The 27,871-nt window shown below is 34.5% G+C and overlaps 1 protein-coding gene across 1 annotated transcript; it reads right to left on the bottom strand.

The window, feature by feature from the left end:
• Positions 1-219: 219 nt before the first annotated feature.
• LOC138691963 (zinc finger protein 227-like) lies at positions 220-27,871 on the bottom strand. Its single transcript, XM_069814647.1, has 5 exons — positions 27,702-27,871; positions 18,219-18,319; positions 10,061-10,201; positions 7,262-7,344; positions 220-2,402 (listed from the first exon to the last, which is right to left on the bottom strand). The coding sequence occupies exons 2-5, from the start codon at positions 18,297-18,299 to the stop codon at positions 935-937; spliced, it is 1,773 nt and encodes a 590-aa protein (XP_069670748.1). The 5' UTR covers positions 18,300-18,319; positions 27,702-27,871; the 3' UTR covers positions 220-934.

Genomic DNA, 27,871 nt, shown 5'->3' with positions numbered 1-27,871 from the left:
TTCTATTACAAATGTTTCTTCTCTAATTATTTTACGTTATGGTAGACTTAAAATAGGTTGTGATAATAAAGATGCATAGGCGTACCTAATGCAATATTTCAAGTTAAAATTTCGAAGTTGGTTAACCTGTGTTTATGTTGGCTGCCTTGTACTCATAAGAGAACGCCATTGGACAATTATACACAAATAACATCAGAATACGTAATATCGACTTCACAAATCATTTTGGACATACATATCGATATGCATAGTCGTCTACGTTCTCGGTTTATTATGAAAAAAAAATTTTCATATTCACGTCCTCTGCTTCTCGATCCCGGTTTATTGTGAATCAGACTTAAGTCTAGCGATGATCGCCGTAAACAAACCGCACCTCTAGTTTGAGGGACGCTTTGTCAGAAAAAGTCTGTGCGTTCGTGCATTAATACGCGGTTTCGTTGTGTGAGAACTGTGTGCGAATATTTAATCTACATTTAATAGAAAGTACATAACAACAAAATCATTAACAGACAAATATGTACATGACAGCTAATACTATCAAAAGACTCACCTTAAGTACAGCAAACATAACTCCGGTTATGTATGTTGCAATTTCCCACAAAGCAACAGCGCTCACGTGAAAAATCCACACTGTATTTGTTTAAACCCATAGATTATCCAGCAAAAATTTACACAATAATGTAGTGAAAATGATTTATGTGAAGATATGTCTTTTGAGTTGATATTTACACGTGTAAAACATTCCACAGATATCACAACGAAAGAAATTTCAATTGCGTGAAGGAACTAATGTCTATTTATGCTTCCAGCTCACAGATAACTCCTTTTCCAGATATTGCATTTAAATGGTGACTGGCCTGTGTGTAGGCGGACACAAGTAGACAGTTGTCTCGCTTGTGACAAACATTTTGCACAGGATTCACATTTGCATGGTTTAACCTGTGTGAGTCATTAAATGTCTCTTTATGGCTCCCAAATGTGGAAAACACTTCCCACACACGTCGCATTTAAATGGCCTTTCACCTGTGTGTATACGCACATGTGTGTTCAAGTTGCTCGTTCCTGTGAAACTCTTTCCACAAACCTCACAATTAAATGGCTTTTCACCTGTATGTATACGCATATGTTTCTTTAAGCTTCCCGTTGCTGAGAAACTCTTTTCACATACCACGCATTTAAATGGCTTTTCGCCCGTGTGTATGCGCGCATGTTTGTTTAAATCTCCAGTTTTTGAGAAACACTTTCCACAAGACTCGCACTTAAATGGTCTTTGGCCAGTGTGTCTGAGAATGTGTTTCTTTAGATCCACCATTTGAGATAATCTTGTTCCACAAATATCGCATTTGTATGGCTTTTCGCCCGTGTGTACCACAGCATGTCTGTTTAAAATTGACCATGTCGAGAAACACTTTCCACATACCTCGCATGTATATGGCTTTTCGCCAGTGTGTACCCGCATATGCACCTTGAACTGTCCAGAGCGTAAGAAAGACTTTCCACAGGCCTCGCACGTATATGGCTTTTCGCCAGTGTGTATTCGTACATGCAACCTTAACTGAACAGTGTGTGAGAAACACTTTCCACATATCTCGCACGTATATGGCTTTTCGCCAGTGTGTGTTAGTACATGCAACTTCAACTTTGCAGAGTGTGAAAAACCCTTCCCACATATATCGCACGTATATGGCTTTTCGCCAGTGTGTATTTGTAAATGCAACTTCAACTTTCCAAAGTATGGAAAACACTCGCCACATAAATCGCACTTATATGGCTTTTCCCCAGTGTGCATTCGTACATGCAACTTTAACTGTTCAGGGTGTGTGAAACTCTTACCACATATCTCGCACGTAAATGGCTTTTCGCCAGTGTGTATTCGTACATGCGACTTCATCTGTCCAGATTGTGAAAAGCACTTCCCACATACCTCGCACGCATATGGCTTTTCGCCAGTGTGTGTTCGTACGTGCAACTTTAAATGTCCAGACTGTGAGAAACACTTTCCACATTCCTCGCACGTATATGGCTTTTCGCCAGTGTGTATCCGGGAATGTATCTTTAACAGCTCTCCTCGCGTGAAACACTTTCCACAGAAGTCGCACTTGACTGCCCTCCTGGCGTCGTGTACGAGAGCATGTCTCCTCAAATACGTCGATCTTAAATAACACTTTCCACAAACCTTGCATTTGAATGACTTTTCAGTTTTGTGTATTTGAGAATGAAGATTCAGAGATTGCTCAGTAAGAAATACTTTGTCGCACATATCACAGGTGATAACATTACGATTCACATCGCTAAAGTTTGAACATTCTTCCCTCTTGCTAACACACTGCGTTGATTTGTCATTTTCACGATCAATGCTGACGTTTGCTAGTAACACGCTCTTCTCAACATTATCGACAATGCTGAAATGAACATTCATTATATTTTATACATATATCAGACAATAAGAAATGCGAATATGCTTCTTGTTGGTGTCTCGGTCTTTATACCTGTTTCTGGGTTTGTTTGACGCGCTGATTCAAAAAATTATAATAATAATTTATTTATTTAATTTGGCAGAGCTAAGGCCAGTAGGCCTCTTCCGCCCAGCCAGACTCTAAATCTAATTGAATACAATTGCTTACATAGTTATTACATTAATATCTAGACCATAACATGAAAATAAATAATGAAAGTTGGATAAGTAATGTTAGTGTTACAATAATAAACATTGCTAAGAAATAGTTATAACAATAAAAACAATAATAATAATAATAATAATAATAATGAGGTAATTTAGATATTTATCTGTCATAAATATAACCATTAAACATTGAGAAACCTGAAACAGCTATTATTGTTAACGAGAATTGTTAGAAAAATATTTCGTTAGCTATTTTTAAATTGGTTTCATGTCTGACAGTCCCTGAGATTACTCGGTAGGGAATTCCAAAGTCGAGGAACAGCCACAGTGAAAGAAGATGAATATGAGGATGTTCGGTGGGAGGGAATGGATAATATTGAGGAGTGTTGTGATCGTGTGTCTAGGTTATGATGGGTGGATAGATTTTGAAAACGAGACGCAAGATAGAGAGGAGTGGAGAAATGCAATATTGAAAGAGAAAGGAATGACAGTGGATTTTCCTAACGATCTTCTAGACGGAGCGAGGACAACATTTCGAGGGATGGTGTTACGTGATCTGCCCGGAGAATATTGTACAGATGATACCTAACTCCTTCTTAGATTTAGTTGAATTTATGTATTAATTTTATATACTTATTTACTGGCTTTTAAGGAACCCAGAGGTTCATTGTCGCCCTCACATCAGCAAGCCATCGGTCCCTATCCTAAGCAAGACTAATCCAGTATCTATGATCATATCTCACCTCCTACAAATTCATTTTAATATTATCTTCCCATCTACGTCTCGGCTTCCCCAAACGTGTTTTTCCCTCCGGCCTCCCAACTAACATTCCATATGCATTTCTGGATTCGCCCATACGTGCTACAAGGTCTGGCCATCTCAATCGTATGGATTTGATGTTCCTACTTATGTCAGGTGAAGAATACAATACGTGCAGTTCTGTGTTGTGTAACTTCTATTATAATTTTATTAAGTAGAAAAATTTAAATTTTGATTTGATATATTATTCTTAATGATATCCACATTTTTATAACGGTTTTAGTAGACTATATAATTTTAGATATCATCATTATAGAGTTGCTTTTCGGAATTCGTTCTTCTGTTTGTGGATTTTTGTGCATAATGAATACAATAAACATGTACAATATAATGTGATGTGACACATTAAAGAGAAAAGAAAGTAAATTGTTGCAGGCAAATATAAGTGGATTAATTCAAATAGAGATCATGATGTAATATTTGAAGAGAATCTTTGATAATATTTATAAGAACAGACATTACATAATCAAAAGAAATGTGAAGTTTCTTAATATAATTCCATGTGAATTTTGTAATAGAACCTCCACTGCCAAACAGCAAACCAATGACAGACCATTGTTTAAGAGGGATGTTGTACTTTTGAGAATGATACGGCAGACAAGGATCATATATGGACTTCTTCTCAATATCAACTTCGGTGGCCTGACTTTGATTCCTTTGAAAACGGACACACAATGTACTTCCTCATGAATTTCCAAATTTAAAGTTTTTAACGATGTCGCCAAAGCATGTCGTACACGATGATATCTAGCATTGATCAGCAGCTCGCCTTTGGGGCATTGTCCAAGCACGTGTCCAAGTGTTTCAAGATCGCTACAGTCTGGATGACGGCAGCGGGTTGTGCTTAGAGTTCTGCCAGGTATTGCGCGAACTGCCAAAATATTGCTTCACATTTTTAAAGCATTGGTGCATTCTGAGGAAGATAGGCCCTTTCGATTGCTTACCCATGAGTTAGCCTTGGGGAGATCACTATAAACAATAACCCCTTTACCACGCAAGGTATGGTTTGTCCAAGTTTGGAATGCTTCATTTCTTAAGTGTTTATGAATTTTACGACCTGACCAGTTGATAGCATCAATAGTGGTGATGTTCACTTTACTTCCGAAACATTGGATTCTGAAATGTCAGAACTTAAATACATCGCAGTTGTCACTGTATTGGTATATTCTCATTCATATGATTTCAATTTGGAGATGGTGCATCGCAAAGAAATGGCTACTTCCCAATGGTTGTGCTTGAATTATCGCCACGTATTTTGTTGTATATATTGGGAGTACACACTTAACGTTATTTCGAAACGTATTTCCGAGTTTGTAAAAACCGCACGTTTAGGTTATTTTGGTGTCAAGCATGGACATTATGGTCAACCATGGGCTCCTCATACGGTATGCAAAATTTGTGTTCAGCATTTGCGCCAGTGGACAAATGGAAAGACAAGTAGAAAGGATTATTTCCTTATTGATAATATCATATATCTTCTATTGACTATTACACTTTTACTACTTCACACTACTTTTGACCAATAAAACGGTACGAAAGGACGTCTTTCAACCAATCATGGCTGCCTATCGCACAATTTTATCGCGTCCCTAGCATTTGTTTAATTTTATCGCGTCCCTAGCATTTGTTTATTTTTATCACTATCCTAGCATTTGTTTCTTTGTTTGTCAACATTTCAAACTGCACTGGTCTGGACGGCAAAAAACAGAAAATTACAAACCACTCCAGTCGATGTACAGCACTTTGAAATATGACTCACATTGGCATTCAAGAACAAGAATTAATAAAGATCACTGGTCATAGCTATGCATTTTCCCTGAATCCCTATTTACAAATAAATGAAGAGCACCATGCACATCAAGTTCACTTCTTTTACGCACACGAGCAATTAAACATCAACTGAACCACCAACCAATAAAACATTCAAATTTGAAAATTGTACTTTCAATAATTGTTTCTTTTAAAATTTTTCAGGTTTATTTTTTATTTCATCATCGTTAATTATAAATGTTTCTTGTTTATTTCATCATCCGTAATTAGAACTTTTCTAACACTCGTTTATATTATTTAGGTTATGTTATAGCTTCTGCTATATGATATTATGAATAGTCACATATAAGAAATTGTTTAATACTAAGATTTATTGAAATTCATCTGTCAAGTGACGTTGATTACTGGGATCAGGATAATTGAAGTGGAATGCAACTGTTTTAATAAAAATGAAACTGAATCAACAAAGCCTTCTTGACCAACAACCGCCCACAGAGTTCAATGAAGATTCCATAGTTGGCACAACTGATAAGAAAACAGCTAATCATAACACACTACTGCCATCTACTAGCGTAATATTTATAATGTTGAGATGGTACAAATTTGAAGACAGTTTTGTATTTTCGAAAATCAATTAATATTTTATTGTATTTGAGTACTTCGTTACTTCTAACTTTATATAATTTCTTCTAATCGTGTAATAGTCAAATAAATAGCAATCGAGTTTTGATTTTCTCTAGGTAAATCAAAACCTCCAGTGAGATTACTGTTGGTAAATTGTTTGTGTTTGTAATTTGAAGTAGTTTGCATGATATGTATTATCAATTTCTGTATATCACAACTGATTCAATTGTTTAAGCCTTAAATTTAATTAACGTACTTGTTTTGTATAATACATATAGCTCAACTGATGAATGATCGTTTGCGTTTGTAAATTTAATAATGTGATTGGCTATGTATTGTACACTTTTAGTAGAGCCATCGATGTAGCTCAGTCGGCAGACTCGCTGGGCTGCTGATCCGGAGCTGCGTTCGGGCTTTGGTTGGATCCCCATTTAGTGTCACTAAATGGTTTCTTTCAACGTTTTCAACAGCCGTGAGACTGAAGCCGGATAGTCTATGGCGAATCCTCGGCATCACTTCATTTCAACACTTTGATTTGATTCTGTGGTTGGGTTTTTTCCGAGGTTTCCTCCAAACAAAAGGCAAATGCCGGGTAATGTTTTGGAGAATCCCCGGACCTCACCTCATCTCAATACATCTCGCCAAAATATTGTAAAAAATTACAGAAAATTGTAAAAATTGTAGAAAATTAGTGAATTGTAAAACTGTAAAAATGTAAAATATTGTAAAAGCTGTAAATGTAATATTGTAAAATTTTGACTTGTTTCACATCTTAAAACTTTCATTGCTCATGTCAGATCTATGGAATATAATAAATGAATGAATGAATGAATGAATATGCATCAATCGAAATAATCCTGATAAGAGATTACATCCTCATCTAACTTCAGCTATGAGAACTGTGCCACACTCGGATGTGATCAAGATTCCACTCTTGCATGAGCTACCACAGCTCTCATTAGATGAAACTTTCGTGACTATATGTCTCACACAGCACAAGGTAAAGAAAGTGGGGACAGCAACGGTGGTTTGAAACTTCACATTTTGAATGCTTTGACCAGAACTAGTTGAGTGACCATAATGTACCCATTTCATAAAACAATAGTAATCTATCAAATCACAACTTCTCAAAATTTGCTACACAATATAAATTCTTTACATTCGAAAGTTTAGGTTACTAAAGAAGATTAAATAGAAAATAAATTAAACAGATTACTGCTCTCCGCCAAGGTAAAATTAAAAAGCTATAGCAGAATTTGCTATTGCAAAGGAAATATTAAATGATGTATTAAAAAAAAAAAAATTCACAGACTCTTTATAGTAAATAAAAATAAGTATCATACATTATAAAATTTACTTTCCTCGTCTTCATTAAATGAAGTTCTGAAAGAATGAAAGAAGCAAAACCAGCACAGTACACTCACCTCTCAGTCAACACTTCATCCTCTTCTGAAGACACTTCCACTTCCTGTTCCTGCTGAACTCTGTCCACATCCGACAAATCTTCCTGGAAAAGTGAGTAAACAATGAAGAGAGCTTTAACTGACCATATGGGTTATTAGTTTACTATGTCAGACGCCCCAATATTCAAAGTTAGTGAATTCGATCTAACTCTGGAGTAAGGCTGTAATGACTTTTATACAAAATCCAAATTAGGTTCCTCCCAATTGCATTGATTTATGTCCTTCATACATCTTTCTTTATACTCAGACTACTTGCTTGTATTGTAAGACATTGTAAGACAATATATTATTTTAATGTACCGAAGTACATATGATATTTCCATGCAGATATTCTGCGTCATCATATGATGAAAGAGAAATGGAACGGAGAAAAGTTCTCTCCAGCACCGGGATTTGAACCCGGGCGGCCACTAGAGGGAACCCAAGAGTTGGAACTTAATCTGAGACGATTCTGTCCGACGCCGGGGTGGGTATCCGGTGAGACTTAGTGGATAAAGCTTCAGCATGTAGACCTGAAAACCTGGGTTCAAATCCCGGCGCCACAGAGAATTTTTTTCCGTTCCATTACTCTTTCATCGTATTGTAAGACAAGTTTCAGCATTGAAAGTATGTGCATGTCATGTATAAATGGCCTGGAAAATATATATCCACAATTTGCAAGAATAAATAAATAAACAGTCGAAAAGACATCATGTCCCTGTTCAGAGTTATATTATCTCAAGATACAGACTCTCTAACACGTTTTGTTCTTTTGACCTATGATAGCAGAAAATAAAGATGTTGCCAAAATACTTGTAAATTAATTTGTAAAACATATTTTTGCTGTGGATTCAGAGATTCGTAAACCCAAATGAAAAGAGCAATGGAACCTGGAATTTGTCGTGTCTGTGGAAGCTTCCGAAACAACATAAGGTTTTCATATTCCCGGACGCATTCCAGACTGTACCTATCGCAGGCTATTTAATATTAATTGTATAGTATTTAGATACATGAACTAAAAGCAAGTTAGTGTTACATTAGAAATAATAACAGTAATAATAGTAATAATAATAATAATATAATAATAATCTATACTAATAATAAATCTGTAGCCGAAATTTTTCTGGTAATTTTCGATTTTCCAAAAATAATTGGTCCTAACATATATAATTAACCGCCCTGAATACGAAAATCACTTTTTTGAAATTTTTGTTTGTATGTCTGTCTGTCTCTCTGTTTGGATGTTTGTTACCTTTTCACGTGATAATGGCTGAACCGATTTATATGAAAAATAGAATATAGATTAAGTTCGTTGTACTTTAGAATTTAGGCTATATGGCATTCAAAATATTTTATTTAAAAGGGAGGTTATAAGGGTGCTCGTATTAAATAAATCGAAATATCTCCCTTCATATTAATTTACATGAAAAATATTACATAACAAAAGTTTCTTTAAAAATAATTTCTGATAAGTTTTATTCCATGCAAAATTTTGATAGGACTGATATTTAATGAGATAAATGAGTTTCAAAATTACAATAACAATGTCATATAAGGCGGTGTAATGAAATAAAAAAAAATGACTTCATCTATAAGGGGCCTTGGACAACAACAATCGAAATCTATGAAAGATACGGTAGCCCACAGACAATGTTTCTGTGTTTGTATGAAGTAATATAGGAAGCTAAATTAACCGATTTATATAATTAATAATTCACCATTGGAAAGTGACGTTTCTCTAGATGGACTAATCCTATAATGTTATTACAGTAACTTCTGAGTGAATCGAGGACAGGTAAGATTAAAATAGCTTCTTACGCACAGAAAACTTGATAGGCATTCGTTTCCAGTATTTCCTAAAATAATTTTTATGATTGGATCAAAATGATCGCATTTTAATTTTTCTTTAATGCAATTTAAATTAAGTAACATAATAAACGATTTATCCTTCTATCAAACACGAATGTTCCCTGGATCAACTGTCCTATTTTAATTATGTAATTACTTTATATTTATTTCTAACACGTGCAGCGAAGCACATGGGTATGGCTAGTAATAATAATAATAAAAGTGTTAATAATAATAATAATAATAATAATAAAGTGTTAGTAATAATAATAATATAATAATATTATTACCAACATTTTTATTATTATTAACAATTTTATTATTATTATTATTATTATTATTATTATTATTATTATTTTCTACTAACTACTTGGTTACTTACATTACTTGTCATATGCCTTATGTTCGGGGAAATACTCGGAAAAACATCAGCAAGGTAATCAGCCCAAGCAGGTATCGAAGCCACAACTGAGCGCAACTTCGGATGTGCAGGCAAGCTCTTCAGTAGACTGACGTACGTCGGTGGTTATATATATATATATATATATATATATATATATATATATTTTTTTCTCTATAAACATACTTCTTAACAAATTTAGAGGACTGCCAAATCTTTTGTGAATTTTGTATAAGCCTTTACATCGTTTGAACACATTCATCAATTACAAAATAAGAAACGTCGTAAACTTAAAATCAAATCCGTCTCTAGACAATATTTTCTCCGTGTATTCGAGATATTTCTCTGCTCCCTACTAGAAATATATACTTGCGAATTGTTATTTTATATCAAACCTAAAATGAAAACCGTCTAATTTGTGAACGTAATGAAAAAAAGAGAAAACAGTTAAGACAATTCGAGACTGTTAATATGTCTGACATTCATTACAATGCACTACTGGTATATCTGTACACTGACATTGTACCACTTACATCAACTTCAGATTTCACCACAGGAAAGCTGATAGGCACTGGTGTGGCATCTTCAACCTTTATCTCTGATTTGATATCGTAACTCCGGTCCACACATTCTGTCTTCATGCCGGACACTTCCAGGTGGGATAAATTCCCTTCCTACGGGACAGAAACACATCGTGAATAATTTTATTAGCTATTTTAAAAAAGAGTTAATATGAAACAGAAGCAAATCTGGTTCTGTGTGGCAGTCTTTGGCTAACTTTCAACACAGGCGACATATTAGAAAAGAAAACTGAAGGCAGAATACGTTCAAGACCTTAAAGGACACTGGAAATAACTAACAATAGGGCAGTTGATTAGCTGTAAATAATTTATACAGTGTAATATGTGTAAAGAAAGAATGATTTATGTTCTAGAAATGCGTGCAAATGCATTAGGCATGTGATATTTTATTACTCAGGGCAGTACCAAAATAGGGTTTCACAACACATTAAGAAACGAAACATTGAATATATCCATCCCCAGATATGCACATCATACAGTGTACAATTGTTTTTGCTTTCATAGAGTTCGTGATATCTTATAAAAGTCAATGTGGCTATGTATGTATGTGTGTACGTTCTCTATACAAATCTACACGCTTTGACCGATTTGTGTCAAAGTTTGCACATTTAACCTACATAACCAGGAGAAGAACATAGGCTACATTAAAATCGGACAAATAGACGTCAAATTAATTAAAAAGATAACAACATAAAAATATATACGGTCTTAAATGCAATCTTCTACAGACAATTGTTCTTTATTATTGTCTGTTGTATTCTACATCGACTTTCGTGAGGCCATGGAAAAAGCAAAACGATATAAAATAACATTGTAGATACATCATGAAGGCCAAAATCTAGACAATTCATGCATTAAGTGTCTTTATGCAGTCCAGAACGTATTGTGTGTTTCTCGAGATAGTTGTACATAGTGAGCAGACTGTGTTTTAACAAACTGAATTCTTGAATTCTTTGAAATCGCAAGGATTGTCAACACATAATTGAATACTTAATATTGAATCACCAATAGTACTATTGCGAAATATTGATCCACAAAAAGTATGCAATGGAACAGGAATTGGTGTGAAAAAACTCATGCCAAACGTAACAGAAGTGACAGTATTAACTGGCAAAACGAAAAGCAAAGATGATTTTATCTCACATATTCCTATGCTAGCCAGTAACACGCCATTCGATTTTAAGCAACTGCCATTTCAGTGCGACTAGCATTCGTAAAGCTCAAAGATAGTCGCTCAAAGTTGCAGGCATTCACTTAAAAACTCCGTGTTTTTCACATTGTAAATAAATTGCGTAACTTGCTTTCGAGTGAGCACACCTAAACATGTATACACCTTTATACAAAAGAGGGAAAAACGAATTGTATGCATATCAATGATACTTTTGTCATGTCCCTAATGTAGTATGTGAATATACGTAAGCCCACTGAAAATAACACTATATTAATTCTAAAATACGTATCTTTCAAAATATTATTGTCCGTGTTCGATAATGTGTTATTGCGAAATTCTGTGTAATCATGTTGCCAGTGTAGAATGTTAAGCATTGTGGAAAGAACAGTCACTTCATTTCTATAACATAATATATGTCTTTCAAAATATTATTATTCATCTTGACTTCTTGCAAAATTATACTCCATCTGCAGTGTGTATATAAAATAAAAAGTAATATATTTAATATGTTCTGAATTTGTCAGATGTAATATCTCGAGTCATATTTAAAAAGCCCGGGTATGATATAAGCGGACGTACAGCTGTCAAGGGGTAAAAAATCTTCCAATATAAACTGAATTATATTGTATATATTGATTCTTTGGTATGACAGATAAATTTCGGCTCACGAAGACATCCCAACGGATTCAGACTGGGAACAAGGGAATTTCCTAATTACCGTCAGCTCTCTGACATTAAAGTGAAAGCACATGTAGATATAAAATTACGTGAAATGTATGTCAGCACAGTTTCAGATCAATGTACAGATCTTATAATTATTTTATCTCTGCCTCAGTACAATGTCACATTTGTGGTGGGGAGGAAAGGAGATGGCAAGAAAAATTATTTAATACGCTGACAGCCACGACTAAGATAAGGCACTTGAAACTTAGTGGTAACTGACCGGCAGTGATACAATCTAAGATCCGTAGAACATTGAGTCAACACTAAGAGGGTGTATAGAGATCGAAGGGTGTGTTTTTGTTTTGCTGAACTCCAAGACAATGTTAACTCATTTAAAGGTTGTGTGACTGTAGCCTGTATATATTTTCGTTGGGTTTTACTTTGTTTATACTGTAGTTTGATTTTTCTATTATTTTATTTGTATTTCTGGCGGTGTGGAAGAGAAAGCCTAATGGTCTTATCTACACCAGAATACATGAATAAACAAAACAAATAAATATATAAATTTAAAAAAAAAAATTAATTGTGAAGCACATGATGAAATGTTTTCTTCTCGGTGCCTGATCTAAAACTATTTTAAATTTAGTTAACCCTGGCAGGCATTTGGCTAAGGAGTTCATTAATTCATGTAAGTGACGTTAAGTAACGATTCATCTTTATGGACGAGGAAAGCTTAGTAAAGACAATTTGTTATGGTTGTCTATAGTTGGGTTTTGGAGATTTCCGAAAATTTAATAACCATTTCGTTAAAAATAGAAGCAGAAAGGAAAACCCGCGCAACGCCGGGTACTTTCAGCTAGTAATAATATAATAGGACATTATGCAACGAGCCTATAATGGTAGTAATTAAGATGCGAGTATGTTTGTTTATGAAACGAGCACAACCGAGCTTCATAATTTTTATACGAGTGTCTTAATTATCATTACAGGCAAGTTTCATACGACTTTTTATGCTCGACCATATTTCTAACTTGAAATTATTCATAAGTATTCAAGTTATGATTATCTAAGTGAGGAGCGGAACTGACCTTCTAAATTGTGAGATGTGCGCAGACGCGAAAGTATTGATTTTTTCCGAGGAACGAATGTCATTGACCATGATATAATCTAGAGAATAACATGAACATTAATCTTGATATAACCTGGAAATTGATTTAGATTTGAAAAACGAGACGACAAATTGAATTTATTTGAATATTATTTACAATTAACGCTAATTATTATAGTAACAGAACATAACCTTCTGGGACAGTATTGGATTTCCAGCCTCCGTGACGTTTCGCTAGTCGTCTTTCGATTACATATCCGAGAATAATCGATACTTGCGGTTTTATAATGTTACAATAGTGATCTCTCATTGGCTGAACAACTGAATTATAATGGATAGGTGTACTTTAATGAGGTGCATTAAAGGGCTACTACCTGGTGTATAATTACTACATTTCGGCATGGTCGAGCATAAAATCTCAAATTTATCGCTGAAAGCTCCTTCCCTCTCAAAATACAACGTTGCGACTCATTTTGGTTAAGTATATCTGTGGCGTTCAGAAGTCAACATGATTAACTCCTTTTCCAAAGATTTTGAGATATTCAAGGTTAAAGTTGAATACACACAATTGATTCTGTGTTGTAGTCAAGAATAATATTGCATTCTGTGGGCTTTTTACTGAACTATGGAGTTCATCACATTGCCCACTGAAAATATGGTCAACTTAGAAATTCTGAACTAACCAAAAGTGGAGTTAATCATGTTGACTTCGGAACGCCTCATCTATGGAATAATATCTCCTATAATACAAATATTTACAATACAACAGTTTAGTATAAAATAAATTTTCCATAATAAAAGGGATTCTTTAACAAACTCGAATACACTTCTAGACAAAACTATAACTTATGGCTTTTAAGGAAAACGGGGGTTCACTGCTGCCCTCACATAAGCCCAAAATCGGTTCCTATCCTCAGGAAGATTAATCCAGACTTCACAATCACATTCCACCTCCCTCAAATCCATTTCAATATCATCCTCCCATCTACATCTCGGCCTCCCCAAAGGTCTTTTTCCCTTTGGCCTCCGAACTAAGTCTCTGTATGAATTTCTGGATTTGTCCATATGTGCTGCATGCCCTGCCCATCACAAACGTCTGGATTTAATGCTCCTAATTATGTCAGGTGAAGACGAAAATATTGTATAACGTTATTAAACAGTAGCAGTGTTAGGCCCGGTTTCTTCAACCTTTGTTAAATTATAACAGCGTGTTATTCCATTTTAACTATAAACTTAACGGTTGAAGCATTTCTTCAACTACTGTTAGTACTAACAGGCTGTTAAATCCTATGTTAATTTAACTGCCCAATTTCATGCAGTTAAATCATTTAACTCTCTGTTACCATAGAAGTATCCAATATGGCTGGTGCGTTCGATGCTGAACTTATATATCTGGATTATTTAGAAAATGATATCCATGAATACATAAACAAAGGGGATGATTTCTGTTATTTGACAGACCAGAAGTTCATACAAAGGTATAGGCTATTTTCTGCCAAGCCTCACTTTTCTCTTTCAACTTAGATCCGTTTGTTTGTTTATTCTCATTAATTGGTTTATACTGCGAAATAATTTCCAGCAGAAGGTTTCTTTCGAACGAAAAGAAATTAGTCCCAAGATTCCTATTTGTTCCAGTGTTTTCCATTTCATAACAGCAATACCAATACGCCGCTCCACGCTATTGTGATACAGACGAGGAAAGAAGCAAAAATCAAACCTGAGAGAATAGAAAGACTTCTATCCTCTCTGACTCAAACAACGGAAACAAGCAAGAGTCGCAATTGTCAGAGTTCAGAAAACAGAAGTGAGCCGTTGCTTGGTTAAAGGTTATGATTAAACTCTAGAATCTCTGGTCCTAACAAAGAGTAAACAAACAGAATGTTAAAATATGCAATGTAAAGTTGAAGAAACGCAATAATTTTAACACCAATTCATACTTTTAACTTAGAGTTAATTAACGCTATGTTAGGTGCATTTTAACAAATGTTGAAGAAACCGGGCCATAGTGGCAACATTCCCAACAACAATTTCTATATGCATACATGCTTTCAGAAGGTAAGCAGAAAATGAATTTTATAACTGATGCTTTTCCTTAGTCTAACACTGTTGTTACTCATAAAGAAATAATTCGATTAACGCAATGATCGATGTTGAATTTGGCCATTCCTTCATGTCTACGTTTATCCTGCTGGATTTAATCTTACGCTTCAGCATTTTAGTAATTCTCAAATATTTCGAAAATGATTTAAGCTGTCAAAAATCCATCTCGAGTACAACCACAACCTAACATGTATAACAGTGTGTAGGCCTACGTCAATAACAGAAGAAGATCTGCAATCAATATTCTTTTAAGATTTTCCACATTTTTAATTGAAGTCAAAGATTTCTTTGTGAATAAGTGGTAGCATTTACTCCATAAATATTGATCAAGTGCGTGGAGAAAGGTTACCGTAGAGGAAGGTAAAGTCAATCAGTGGGTGTAAAATCGATCATTTGCGATTTTTATTGAAAATTATATATTTTCTCACTTACTTGTTAAAATTTTGATATTCTGACTTCATTGCCTTACATTGCAAATGTAAGGGAGAGGGATAACAAAAAGCCTGCGAATGCCAACAATGGGAACACTGTGTAATTACCGTTGAAGTGAAAATTGTTATTTTCAACTTTTTCTCTTAAATGAAAACAAACTCTAAATTATAGTCAGAAGTGAAAGGAGACAGGAAGCATACGTTAGTACTTTTTCGTTGAGATTGTATCCTGAAATAATAGTTTTGCAGTTCGTAAATGTTAGTATTGAAACTTATTAATTTAAGAAAACTTGTACCTTTGTAGGGTTAAGTCGATCATGCCATCGATCTACTCGAAACAGATAGGACCAGCAGGAAGAATAAATTGTTCACCGAAATACCTCCAACTAACACTTATAAACAGAAAAGTGTCATAGTATAGCTTATATTGATGAGATAGTGGGGAAAGAGGAAGACGAAATTATGGTGAATTTCTTGCGTAAAAGAAGCACTGCCAAAGGAACATATTTTGTACACCCCTCTGTCCTTGACTATGGGAACAACGTAGTTTCTAAAGTGACATGAGGAGGGGAAGATTTCAAATAACATCTGATATAAACCTAAGCAATGTTGAATTGCATTTTAGATTGTAATAGAAGGGTGGTATTTCAATGTAAATGTTGAATTCTTAAATCTTTGTTTGTTGGTATGTGAAGTATTAAAATGTGTTTTTATGTTTTATAAGTTGGCAATCATAGTCACGATTGTACAGTGGAGACCTATAGGCCTAATTGCATCGAATAGTATGATCAAAGAAACAAAAGATACACTATATAATGCTATAAGCATATATTGAAGATTATTATTGTTTTTACACCCCTTATAACAAATAAAATATATGTAATACACTTAATTTGTTTTTTTAAAAACATAAACAGTGATCGACTTTACTCCGCAATATTTTAAAATCGATCTTAAACTAAAAATTCAATGGTGATCGACTTTACCCTATTTAAGCAGGTAACTTCGATCACAAGTCAAATAAAAAAAACAGTTTTTTATAAATTGTAATTCAATTCTTGTAACGTGTTTCATAAGTGAAGGATATGACGACAAAATGCTATTTTCTGAGCAACTTCGCTCCATTGCGTAACCTCAATATCATAAAAAAATTGCAAAATTTTGATCGACTTTACCCTCTTCTATGGTACTGTTGTAGGACATAAGGAAGCACCTCGGCTGAAATACAATTATGGCTTAGAAATTACAGTACAACTGAAACAGATGTTGTGGAGTACAGAGGAAAATCTCTCTGACATGATAGCCAAGATAAGTCTAAGTTTCATACCGAGGTACCAAACAGAACAGCAGTTCAATACGGTTTTGGGACCAAATTACGTTACTCGATACTATTCAGGGTGAGCAGTGGTCACACAGAGTAGCTGAACTTCGTGTCAATGTTTCTTCCCATGGGGAGAGTAGAACAAAGCACACTTCATAATGCCAGACCAATTCACGACGCCATATAACAGACAGTAACAGGACAAGGCCATAATTTAATCTACTGAATATAAAGTGTGAAATGTTGAAATGTGCAATCTTCTGGTACTGTTAGGGCCTATTGTATAAACCATTTAATCTTAGATCAGAGGTTAAATTGATCCTCGTTCTAGCTGAACTTGGAATTTTGTGTTGTATAAAGTCCAATCTGAGATTAATTTGTCTCAAACTCTAGTCAACTTTGATTGAAGAAATTTCTCCGATTAAGTTAGATGATCTAAGTTCAGTTATTTCTTTTCTGTTTGAAATATACGAGTGACAGATTGTGCAAATAAAATATCATTAGGCCTATTATTATTATTATTATTATTAATATTAATAGATATGGGAGGTACAGTTATATATTTTTTTTCAATTTCTTGTCTTAATACAAAAACAATATTATACTTTATAAGGCTCTATCGTGTTCAGCAGTATCATATCACATAACCTATAATTATATTATGTTGATAACAACCATTATTTATTAATGGATATGATAGGTACATTCATAAATTTTCAATTAACTGTATTACTAAACGAAAATTGTCGTTTTATAAAGCATTATTATGTTTAGCAGTATCAAACACCATGACATGATAACAATTTGGAGAACAGTCAACCTTCTTCTTATTGTCCGCCATTATTTACAACGCACATCACAAACCAGTGTCTTCAACAGAGTGTACGGAAAGTCGCCAAAAAGTAGCTGTGAAGTCGCTAGACTTCTCATTATCAACAAAGAGAGATTAAATTTTGTCACTATGGGGTGCTAAAAAGGTCGCTAAATTCCTATTTAAGCAATATAAAAGTTAAAAGAAATTGCTGTTGAAAAAGAGTTAAAGTCGCTAGATTAGCAACACTGAACAAACCTGTACAACATGGTCCGCGCATCACACATTTCACCTGTTTATGCGATGTTGCCAAATCCTTTTCACGTGAACTTAGATTGCATTTGAACCAAGGTAATTTGATCGCAGAAAAGTTTTATACAATAGAAGAAGTGTCTGAACTCGGTTCAATTTTCGATCAAAGTTGATCTTTAGTCATGGAGTTTTTATACACTTGGGCCTTAGACAAACAAATAAACAAAATACATAGTAAGACTTTGCAGTTTACCTTTGATAAAGCCTTATTTCCTTCCATTTCGTATGTGTTATCATGTAGTTGTGAGCCCAACAGTTCAACTGCAGGTTCCATTTAGATCACATCCAACAAAACTGAAAGAAAAAATTATGTAATTGATAGTGATTACAGAAACTCAACTTTTGAGAAAGTTATTAAAACTTGCTAATCTAATTCACATCCCATTACCTTGTACAAAATCTTCATACACAAGACCCTGCCAAGACCCTCGATTCGCTAGCTCCTAGTATCGGGGACCGTCAAAACAATATTCAATTGATAATCTTCAGTTCAAACGCAATCTTACTTACTAGATACATGGTAAGTAATTGAGGCTCGTTTAGACATGGCTTCTCATAAACAATTTTCTTCTTCTAGCATAAAATACTCCAATCTGCTGTAATTTCATCCCTGTATAATTATTCTGGGTTTAATTTCTAATTCAGTAAATAATTCTTTGTTTGTTCTTTACTTCTACAAGAAATTCTCTACTGTTCATTAACCAGATAGTTAATAGAACTTAGATTATACTGTAATTGTAATTTTAATATTCTATTCATGAAATTGTAATATCTTGATACTTACTTACTGGCTTTTAAGGAACCCGGAGGTTCATCGCCGCCCTCACATAAGCCCGCCATTGGTCCCTATCCAGAGCAAGATTAATCCATTTTCTATCATCATATCCCACGTCCCTCAAATCCATTTTAATATTATCCTCCCATCTACGTCACAGCCCCCCCCAAAGGTGTTTTTCCCTCCGATTTCCCAACTAACACACTATAAGCATTTCTGGATTGGCCCATACGTGCTACATGCCCTGCCCATCTCAAACGTCTGTATTTAATGTTCCTAATTATGCCAGGTGAAGAATACAATGCGTGCAGTTCTGTGTTGTGAAACTTTCTCCATTCTCCTGTAACTTCATACCTCTTAGCCCCAAAATATATTCCTAAGCACCTTATTCTCAAACATCCTTAACCTATGTTCCTCTCTCATAGTGAGAGTCCACTTTTCACAAACATAAAGAACAACCGGTAATATAACTGTTTTATAAATTCTGAATTTCAGATTTTTTGACAGCAGACTGGATGATAAAACTTCTCAACCGAATAATAACAGGCATTTCCCATATTTATTCTGTGTTTAATTTCCTCTCGAGTATCTTTTATATTTCTTACTGTTGCTCCCAGGTATTTGAATTTTTCCCCCTCTTCAAAGAATAAATTTCCAATTTTTATATTTCCATTTCGTACAATATTCCCGCCACGAGACATAATCATATACTATGTCTTTGTGGGATTTACCTCCAAACCTATTTCTTTACTTGCTTCAAGTAAAATTCCTTTGTTTTCCCTAGTTCTTTGTGGATTATCTCCTAAAATATTCACGTCATCCGCATAGACAAGCAACCCGTTCAACTCCAAACCCTCTCTGTTATCCTGGACTTTCCTAATGGCATACTCTAGAGCAAAGTTAGAAACTATAGGTGATAGTGCATCTCCTTGCTTTAGCCCGCAGTGAATTGGAAAAGCATCTGACAGAAACTGACCTACACGGACTGTGCTGTACGTTTCACTCAGACACATTTTAATTAATCGAACTAGTTTCTTGCGAATACCAAATTCAATAAGAATATCATATAAAACTTCTCCCTTAACCGAGTGTAATACCTTGATGGAGATGAAAAAAGGCCTAGTGGCCTTATCCCCACCAACTTAAAGAGCCAAATACTAAACACATTATTTAAATTTCTAAACATGTCTGAAACTACTTATCTGCTACAAAAGAATATTGAACAGTTTTAGCACCTGATGAGGACGAAGTCAGGGCAAACCCTGATGGAGATCAGCAACGATTCTGACGTGCAAAGATGACACAATACGTGACTGGTTCTAAGTCAATAAATTAGTATTAAATTATAACAAAACTAACACAATTCAATTTAAATCCTGTCTAAATTGAACCACGCAAGTTTCAAGCTCCATAATTAACAATAGATCCCTAACAGAAACAACAACAACAAACAAATTTCTAGGTTTAAAAATCGATAATGTGTTAAAGTGAAAAAATCATATGAAAGAAATTATCCCCAAACTAAATTCAGCATGTTTTCCTATTCGATCTATGCAAAAGATAGTAAATATCAATACCTTAAAAACAATATACTTTGCATACCTCCAAGTGGAATAATATTCTGGGCAGATAGTAACAGTATATTCCTACTACAAAAAAGACTAATTAGAATAATAGTAGGTGCCAAATCTAGGGAATCGTGTAGGACTATTTTTAAAAAACTACAAATAATGTCCATGGCTTGTCAGTATACTTTTCATTAATAATCTTCCTCGTATGTAATCGTGAAAATTTTGTAACTAATTCAACAGTTCATAGCATAAATACACGTCAAAAAATGACTTTCATACTCCATCGGTAAGTATATCGTGTTATCAAAACGGAGTGCGTTATATGGCTGTAAACATTTTTGACTGCCTGCCTATGAATATAAACAATGAAACTCAAAACATAAAATTATTTAGGCCCAAATTAAAGAAGTACCTAATTTCTCACGCCTTCTATTCTGTAGGTGAATTCATGACATTCAACAAGGCTTCATAAATTGACACTAAAACCGTGTTTTGTACTGTAAACCTGTGCTGCATATATTTCAACTAGACTGTGACTATAAATGAAAACTTTAGTATTATTAATTTTTTTTTACTTGTTCCATATTCTAGCTTTGAAGCAATGTACGAATACCATGGATTGTTGATTAATACAATACAATACAATACTAGTACTATGTATTGTAGTAAAAAGTCCACTACTTTTAGCTCCTCTACACACAATAGGAAGTTTTCAGGCACGTAGTGCATTTTATCTCAGCCACCATATCTGTCGTGAAAAATGGGGATTTCGATGTGAAAAAAATTACGTCATAAATAATTTTTGTCAGTAGAAAAGTTCTATTTACATTTTTTAGAATGTAATTTCATCTCACTATTATTATCTCTCTTTTTCCTGTTCTATCTTATTTTCTATTATAAATATAGGCCTAGTTATCTTTCATCTCATCAGTATTCGATCTCCTAAAAATTTCGTCTTCTTATCAGTTCATGATCATAACCACTATGCTAAGAGAACAGGTTGGGATACAAATGCTTACATATAATATATTAGTTTATATCCTCTCAAATAATATAGTAGGTATTACATCATATAATTGGCAGTAATTCAAGTAGCTTTTTGTAACTGTTTTTCATTACCTCGTGACAATACCAGTTCGAAATGTAATAGTGTAAGGCCCGTAACACACTTCAAGAGTTCTCGCTATCACAGATCATACCTCGGTATGATCATCTATGCACTGCCTTCATGCAGAAAGCATTTTTCTGATTATAGTAATCACTCGTTGGGGGAAATATTATAGGTTATGTATTTACGTATATTGTCGTACTTAAATATATAACCTGTAAGTATATTTTCGTACTTTACAAATTACGTACGAATGCTATGTTGAATCTGAGTATTCAGATGATGAGGAAATGGAGTTACATGAACATATTTTGTTCATGAAAAGAAAAAGTAGGCCTAAAATTAAAGCCAGAAATATCTGAAAATCACATTGTACCTTACGAAAATAAGGGCGAGTTTTGGACATTGGTTTCGATTTGAATGATGATACGTTTAGGCGTTATTTCAGGTTCAATCGACCAGTTTTTTTTTTCTTTTTTTCCCCCCATTCATGATATGATAGAGAATTCTTTGCTATATTCTGATTAAAATTACGTAAACTGTTAAGACATATAGATACATTATTTCAAATGTTTAATTAATGCTATTAAATCTCATTAAAATAAAATATACATAATCTAATAGGCATTTGTCTCCAGATTTCTTCTTTAAGTTTCGTGTTTTTATAGTTTTCATCCCGTGTATCATATAAATAGGCCTATGGGTCACATCGTACAAGTTCGATAAGTTTCTGACTGCAATTATCAGCCATCTTTCCTCATTTTCAAATAAAAACAATACAATTCACCGCCACCTGTGATATCTTTTTCTACATTCAATCGTCATAAAGAGTATAAATGAAAACATCTTTGATAAATGTGTCAAGAAAAATCGCTGAGCTACGGATTGCAGCGAGAAACTCGCGCGAGGTTTTTTCCTTGAGAGAGAATGTCCTCCAGTATGTGGACGTCCATTTGAATCCATGTTATCAATCTTTGAATTTTCTCGCAACATATTTCTCGCTGGCGAAAACTCTGCAAGTGTGTTACGGGCCTAAGAGTCAGTACAGTACAGAATATGCTGACCTGTTGTATTAGGATAGTGATAGTGTATCAGAGACAAGTAACTTCGTTGAAATTTTGTGAAAAACTAAATAACATTGAAAGCCGTTCATTTTTCTGAAACGTTGCAACTTATTACGTTGGAATGAGTTTTAAGCCAGTAACGACTGCGATGTATTACGAAAATTTCGATTATATAACTTTCCAGATAAAAAATTATACGTCTTCAATATCTACACTTCATCGAAACAAGTGCCAAATTATCCATTAGAGAGCAAAGAAAACAGCGATTTCTCATTAGTGAATAAAGATCACGATCACCCCAGAGACTGAACTGTTCATTAACCAATGAAATACCGACGGAGCCGTGAGTGGCTGAAATGGTAACCATGAAATAACTCATTGTGATCAGTCCAGTGACTACAATGATAATTAATGTCTTCCAGTGAATTCTGTAAATAGATGTTATTGTATTTCTTTAATCCTTCTGGATGATTAAACACTGATATCTATTTTCTTTTCAGTTAATTATAATGCTTATTGTAGTAGTTTAACAATACTAACTACGAGATTTATAAAGAAAGGAAGTGTGAGGTTAGGATCGTTAAGATTAACGTGGCTATGTACGAATATAATTGGCTCGGAAACATGACGGCCTCTGTTCTTGGAATTGGTAATCCCTCATAAACCCCCATCCTCTACTCAACCCCTAGCCGCGTGGCAGAAATACAATAGATCCCAGCATTGCCAAATATAGCAGTCATTGCCTCTACCTGTTGGGATTCACCCGTTCTAAGTGTCTTTGTCGACGTGTTGTTTTATACCGTTGTGCGCTTCAATATGTCTAATTTATTCCGGCCATGATTAATGAGTGTTGGAGCAGATGATCCGCAGCCAGGCCTCCTGATACACCTGAAGATCCAGGACCATCACGTCAAGAACAACAAATAACACCGTCGAAGAAAACGGAATATCTTATTTGCAGAGGAGCGTAGCTAAGAAAACAAAGTGTTAAAATTGTGTCTAACGTTAGAAATTCTATCCATAAAGTAATCGAAAGTTCAGGCAGTTTAATAAGTATAAATCTTAATCACTTAACATCGGACGCAACCGGCGGAGTTGGATATATGGGCATAGACATTAAGAATTACGGTTCACCAACTGAAGAGAAAATAAACAAATTAAAACAGAATTCGGTAAGATAGACGATTTTATACGTGATTTACTTCGCCGAACAGTATGTTAACAGCACGCGAAAGAGATATGGCCAACAGCAACACCGTCCTTAGCAACCTAAATAATGACATTATTCACAGCAGTGCTTAAAAGTTTTCTAACTTACAGCAGTGAATTAAACGCTTTTAAATCACTCTACATGACAACCAACATATTAGCAATAGTAAAATGAATATATATGAACTTCTTCGCCAACAACACAGTACAAAGAAAAGCCCTACAATTTAAAATTAAATTTACATACCAGTAATGGATAAAATATTGTATAGCATACTAGAGTAAACAGATTTTATGCGTTCGTGGAAATTATCACCCAAGGCGAAGCTGATAAAATCTAACTTTACTCTTTTGTACTATAAATTCTATAACTATTCAATGATCACAGTTTCAGAAAATTTTACCGGCGCAACATTCTTAATTAAGTATAAAATTCTGGAACTTCAATAACATGAGAATTTAACACTTATTATAGAAGTCGGCATTTTTTTGTTTATTTAGGCAAAACATGTTAGTGAAAATATGAATATAAAGTGTTTTTAAAATAAGTTTGTTCATTTTTATGCCAATTTTGTTTTAGTAATTATAAATTAAGGTATATTTACAAAGATAATATAGTCTTTCTGAAAATCGCGGTTTCACGGAACACAGTTTGAAAAACGTTCGCAAATCACAATGACTTCAAGAATTGGCAACTCGGCTAAGGGTTTATCCCTTGCGCGTGCCTGCAGTTAACTGGTAAAGGGGATGAGGGAAGGTCGTCATGTTTTCGTGCGAAGTATAACATTACTTGATACAAACGTTTGTATGAGAATCTTCATGAAAATTGGATGCTTAATCAATATTAATGTTTAAAAAATCCCTATATGTTACCGTCTTACGTACCCGATTTGAAGATCGCATAGTTTTTGCAATATATGCAGCTACAATATCCTATCCACTCATTATTTTAATTTAACTCTCATGGATCCCACGATCACAATCACACTCATCAAAACTTCGAACCAGGTGATTATTCGTACTGCATAGGAAGTAACAGAATCTTCACAGTGACAAATCACTCCCAATCCAACAGGTTCACTACACTACTAGTGATCAGCTGATCCAAAATTCAAACAGTGTTGCCAACTGGACGGAAATTCCGTCGAAACTGACGGAATTTTAACGTAGCGGACGGGAAAAGAATGGTTTTGACGAGTGACGAATTGTTTGGCGGAAATTATGATTTACATAATCTTTTGACTTTTTTAGCTGCTATCATTTTATTTTATTCTTTTTTTTTAATTTGGGGGGGGGATTTTACTTTTTCATTGAACTTGTCGTACCCTAGATCATATATGTATATAATATGTTACATTATGATCTAAGGGTCGTACCATGTCAAAGAATCTCTTGTTTCAGATTTTCTCGTAGTAATGAAGTCAGAGGTTGACGAATTAATATTTTAATCAACATTGGTAAATAAATTGTGTTAAAATTTGCTTTTATTTTTATAGATATATTGAATGGGTCTAATTTTTTAAATTTAATTTTGACGGATTCTGATGGATTTATAGGTGTTAAACTGGCGGGGATACAATTTATGTGTTGGCAACACTGTATTCAAATAGTCCAGTGCTGTGGAGTAACGGTTAGCACGTCTGACTATGAAACAAGTAGCGCGCCCGGGTTCAAAACCTCGTTGGGACAAGTTACTTGGTTGAGGTTTTTCCGGGGTTTTCCTCTTAACGCATTAAGAGAAAATGTGGGATAATTTTTTTAACTGCGTCCTGGTTTTATCAGAAGACGAAAGAGAGACATAGCAGTTGATAAAGCATCCTAAAATAACAAAATAAGGAAAAAAAATACAAGACCTCATGTGGTCATCACTGGCTGCTGGAAATCGCCAACTGGATGAACAAAGTTATGGAATACGAACCTTTCCTTGCTTGTTTCTACTTCTTAATAATCCACGGCCCACACGCTGCCTGGCTTCAAAACAGTTGGAAATAAACAACAGTGATCTTCTACCGCAATTCAGAAATCTTGGCAAGTTTGCAGAAAATGAGAGAAAAAAAAAAAAAAAGGATATTTGCAAAGTGTTCTATCAGACATGTAAATTTTACTGTCACTATTCAGTGTTCTTGCTAATTTGCCAATATTTCCCAATATTCCTGCACATATGGAACGGATATTTCTCATGAAAAGTGGTCAGTGCACCAAAGAACAAAATCGCCTACGGTTCACTAGTGGAAACCACACTACAAGTTCTAGTAGATGAGAATAAGTTGTGTTCGGAATTGTAATAAACTAAAAAGAAGTCCTCTTAAAGGGTGCTGAGTGTTAACTCTCATTTCGAGATAGCCTATTCATTTGCGAAGAAGTATGCCTATATCATAATTTTTGTTATCGTTTTTTCCTTGTGATTATTTATGTGATTTTAACTATGTTTCACGAAATATGTTTTGTAATATTAAAAATGTTTAATTTTAAAATATATTTAACAACTAGCCTATAACATTCATGCCTACATACCGGTAATCATCTACATGTCTCGATCTTTTATTTCTGAAATCTAGTTTTATCTGAGGACAATAAATTATCTTGGTCTAATATTGCATTTCTATATATAATTTTGACATGGAATAGTTACGTTTTCTGTACAATCACCTCACCCCTTGAATCTAAGAAAGGTAAATTTGTAAGTTTCATCCATATCATATGCACACACGCTAACACATGGGCCAGTCTATTATGTTTTTCTTCATAACTTCCATGGTTAATAACCATGCCTACTTAGCTTTCTTCTTTCAAGGATCGAAGTTACATTCAATTGAGAAGGCATTTGCATATATGTTAAAAAAATAATGTTACGTTTTATTTAACGACGCTCGCAAATGCAGAGGTTATATCAGCGTCGCCGGATGTGCCGGAATTTTGTCCCGCAGGAGTTCTTTTACATGCCACTAACTCTACTGACATGAGCCTGTCGCATTTAAGCACACTTAAATGCCATCGACCTTGCCCGGGATCGAACCCGCAACCTTGGGCATAGAAGGCCAGCGCCATTTGCAGCACAGAAGTTATCATTCTACTTAAATATCAGTTTATGACTACTTGGAAACGTAACCAGCACAAATGAACTGAGATCTAAAATAGCGAATGAGTCACTGCCCGTCAGGAAACCAACTAGCTTGTCCGAATAAAGTGAACGTAGTAAGTATAAAGCTCGCTTTGATATTACAGTTCAAACTAAAACTAAAAACTATGGTTTATTTAACGACGCTCGCAACTGCCGAGCCTATATCAGCGTCGCCGGTGTGCCGAAATTCTGTCCTACAGTTGTTTTACATGCAGTAAACCTATTCGCTTAAATGCTATCGATCTGGGACGAAATCGAATCCGCAACCTCGGGCAAAAAAAGACCAGAATTATACAGATTTCGCTACTCAGGCTGATATACTTCAAGCTACTCGTATAACTTCTTACAATATATGAATAATAGTAAAATACCAGTACCGGTATAGATGTACTACATGCACCGTCATTAATCTAAAGTGATAATATATTCAAGACTATCTTTCTATCCTTGATATATATTGAGAAAATAATTATGGTCTTCTCTACCATCTTTATATAAGAACGGCCAAACGATCGAGGTATGTGACAAGGTTAGTGGATCAGTTAAGGAGATATATAAGTAAAGAGCCTACTAATATCACTTATAAATCCCCCCTCAACAAACTCACTAACCTTATCACATATACGACAACCGTTTGGCCATTCGCATATAAATATGGCAGAGGTAAAAATAGTTACCTTCACTTTAGGCTACGTGTTTTCCGCTCTTATTAGCCTATTGAACACGTTGTAAAACCCCTAAAATTGCGAAATTTTAAGAAGTAAATTAAATTTATCAATTTCACATAGAAATAATTATTACCCTTGAATGTAAAATATTGTAACCTACCTGTCCAATAATTCAACACTTCCAGCAAACGAAACTTTTACCAAGACATCAACCTAAACTTTATTGACTCAGACAACCAAAGCCCTAGGATCTAAAGGGCCATGGAGAGTGGGCTACGATATTAAGATCAGTGTTGCCAATTCTTAAATTGTATTCCTGTCAGTATAAGA

The sequence above is a fragment of the Periplaneta americana genome, chromosome 16, assembly GCF_040183065.1.
Source record: "Periplaneta americana isolate PAMFEO1 chromosome 16, P.americana_PAMFEO1_priV1, whole genome shotgun sequence".
NCBI classification, from domain to species: domain Eukaryota; kingdom Metazoa; phylum Arthropoda; class Insecta; order Blattodea; family Blattidae; genus Periplaneta; species Periplaneta americana.
The sequence above is the reverse complement of the archived record's forward strand: the minus strand, read 5'-3'. Positions and strand labels throughout refer to the sequence as shown.